This window comes from Eimeria mitis, genomic scaffold, assembly GCF_000499745.2.
Source record: "Eimeria mitis Houghton genomic scaffold, Emh_scaff1314, whole genome shotgun sequence".
NCBI classification, from domain to species: Eukaryota; Apicomplexa; class Conoidasida; order Eucoccidiorida; family Eimeriidae; genus Eimeria; species Eimeria mitis.
In genome coordinates, this window is record NW_013568730.1 from 8,783 (window position 1) to 9,919 (window position 1,137).

General features: G+C 57.3%; 1 protein-coding gene across 1 annotated transcript in view; it reads left to right on the forward strand.

Annotated features, from left to right (window-relative positions):
- The window catches only part of EMH_0034430 (centrosomal protein, putative), a gene marked incomplete at both ends in the record, with an annotated part of 11,073 nt that overhangs the window by 7,654 nt on the left and 2,282 nt on the right, over positions 1-1,137 (forward strand). Inside the window, 2 exons of the mRNA XM_013494868.1 lie at positions 261-332; positions 572-1,056. Coding sequence (XP_013350322.1) covers positions 261-332; positions 572-1,056 — 557 coding nt within the window. The remainder of the gene's footprint in view (positions 1-260; positions 333-571; positions 1,057-1,137) is intronic.

Sequence of the window (1,137 nt, forward strand, 5' to 3'; positions counted from 1 at the left end):
AGCAGCAGCAGCAGCAGCAGCAGCAGCAGCAGGTTCAAGTAGAGAAAGCAGCAACATTGGTGCTGCCCCTCTGGAGGATTTCTCTCAGCCTCTACAGCGGCTCGCGCAGGCCCTTCGAGTCCCAGCTAGCCATCCAGCTAGCCATCCAGCTAGCCAGCTAGCTAGCCAGCTAGCTAGCCAGCTAGCTAGCCAGCCAGCTAGCCAGCCAGCTAGCCAGCTAGCTAGCCAGCTAGCTACAGACCCCTGGGATGCCTTTGAAGAGCTCTGCAGCAACCTCGAGAGAACCGTCAAGCAGGCGGAGTTCGTCAACGTCGAGTGGGAACACACAAAAGGTAAAAAACCCTAAACCCTAAACCCTAAACCCTCAACAACCAAACCCTAAACCCTCAACTGCTAAACCCTAAACCCGCAAGCCGTAGGTAAACTCGCCCCACCCACTTTCTGAACAGCCGCAGAGCGGCTGGTTCTTTCTTACAGCTCAACGGTGGCTGGCGCAGCCCCTCAAGACACCTAGGGTTTAGGGTTTAGGGTTTAGGGTTTTAGAGGAGTATGAGGGTTTACTTGCATGCAGGATCCCCCACATTCCAGGCCCTGCTGGCCCACCCCCTGGCACGAACTCTGCCAGCTGAGCTTCAGCGGTGGTTGCTGAGTTCTATCTCATCACCAGAGGGTACAGTTGAGTCCCTAGGGGCCCCCGGGGCCCCTCTAGGGGGCCCCCAAGGGGCCCCTGGGGGCCCCCCAGACACCAGCCAACAGGCTATGTCTGCATGCGTCGAGACAGCACAGAAGCTAGTGAGATGCGCGGGGGCCCTAGCTGTTGCAATGGGGGGTTTAGGTGATGGAGGGGGGGGCCCCCAGGGGCCCCCGGGGCCCCCTTGGGGCCCCTCTTCTGTAGGAAATTCAACTGTAGTGACACCGCGAGGTACTGAAGAGGGTACTGGTACTGGTGAGGGGCCCCCTGGTGGGTTGGATGCTGCTGAGGCGGAGAGGAGACTGAGACAAGAAACAGCTAAGAGGCTGCAGCTGCAGCACCAAGCAGCAGCACTACAGAGAAGAGTAATAGAGCTAACTGAAGACCTAAAGGACTCACAACAAAGAATTGAAGAACAAAAAGAAACAGAACGAGAAATCACAAAA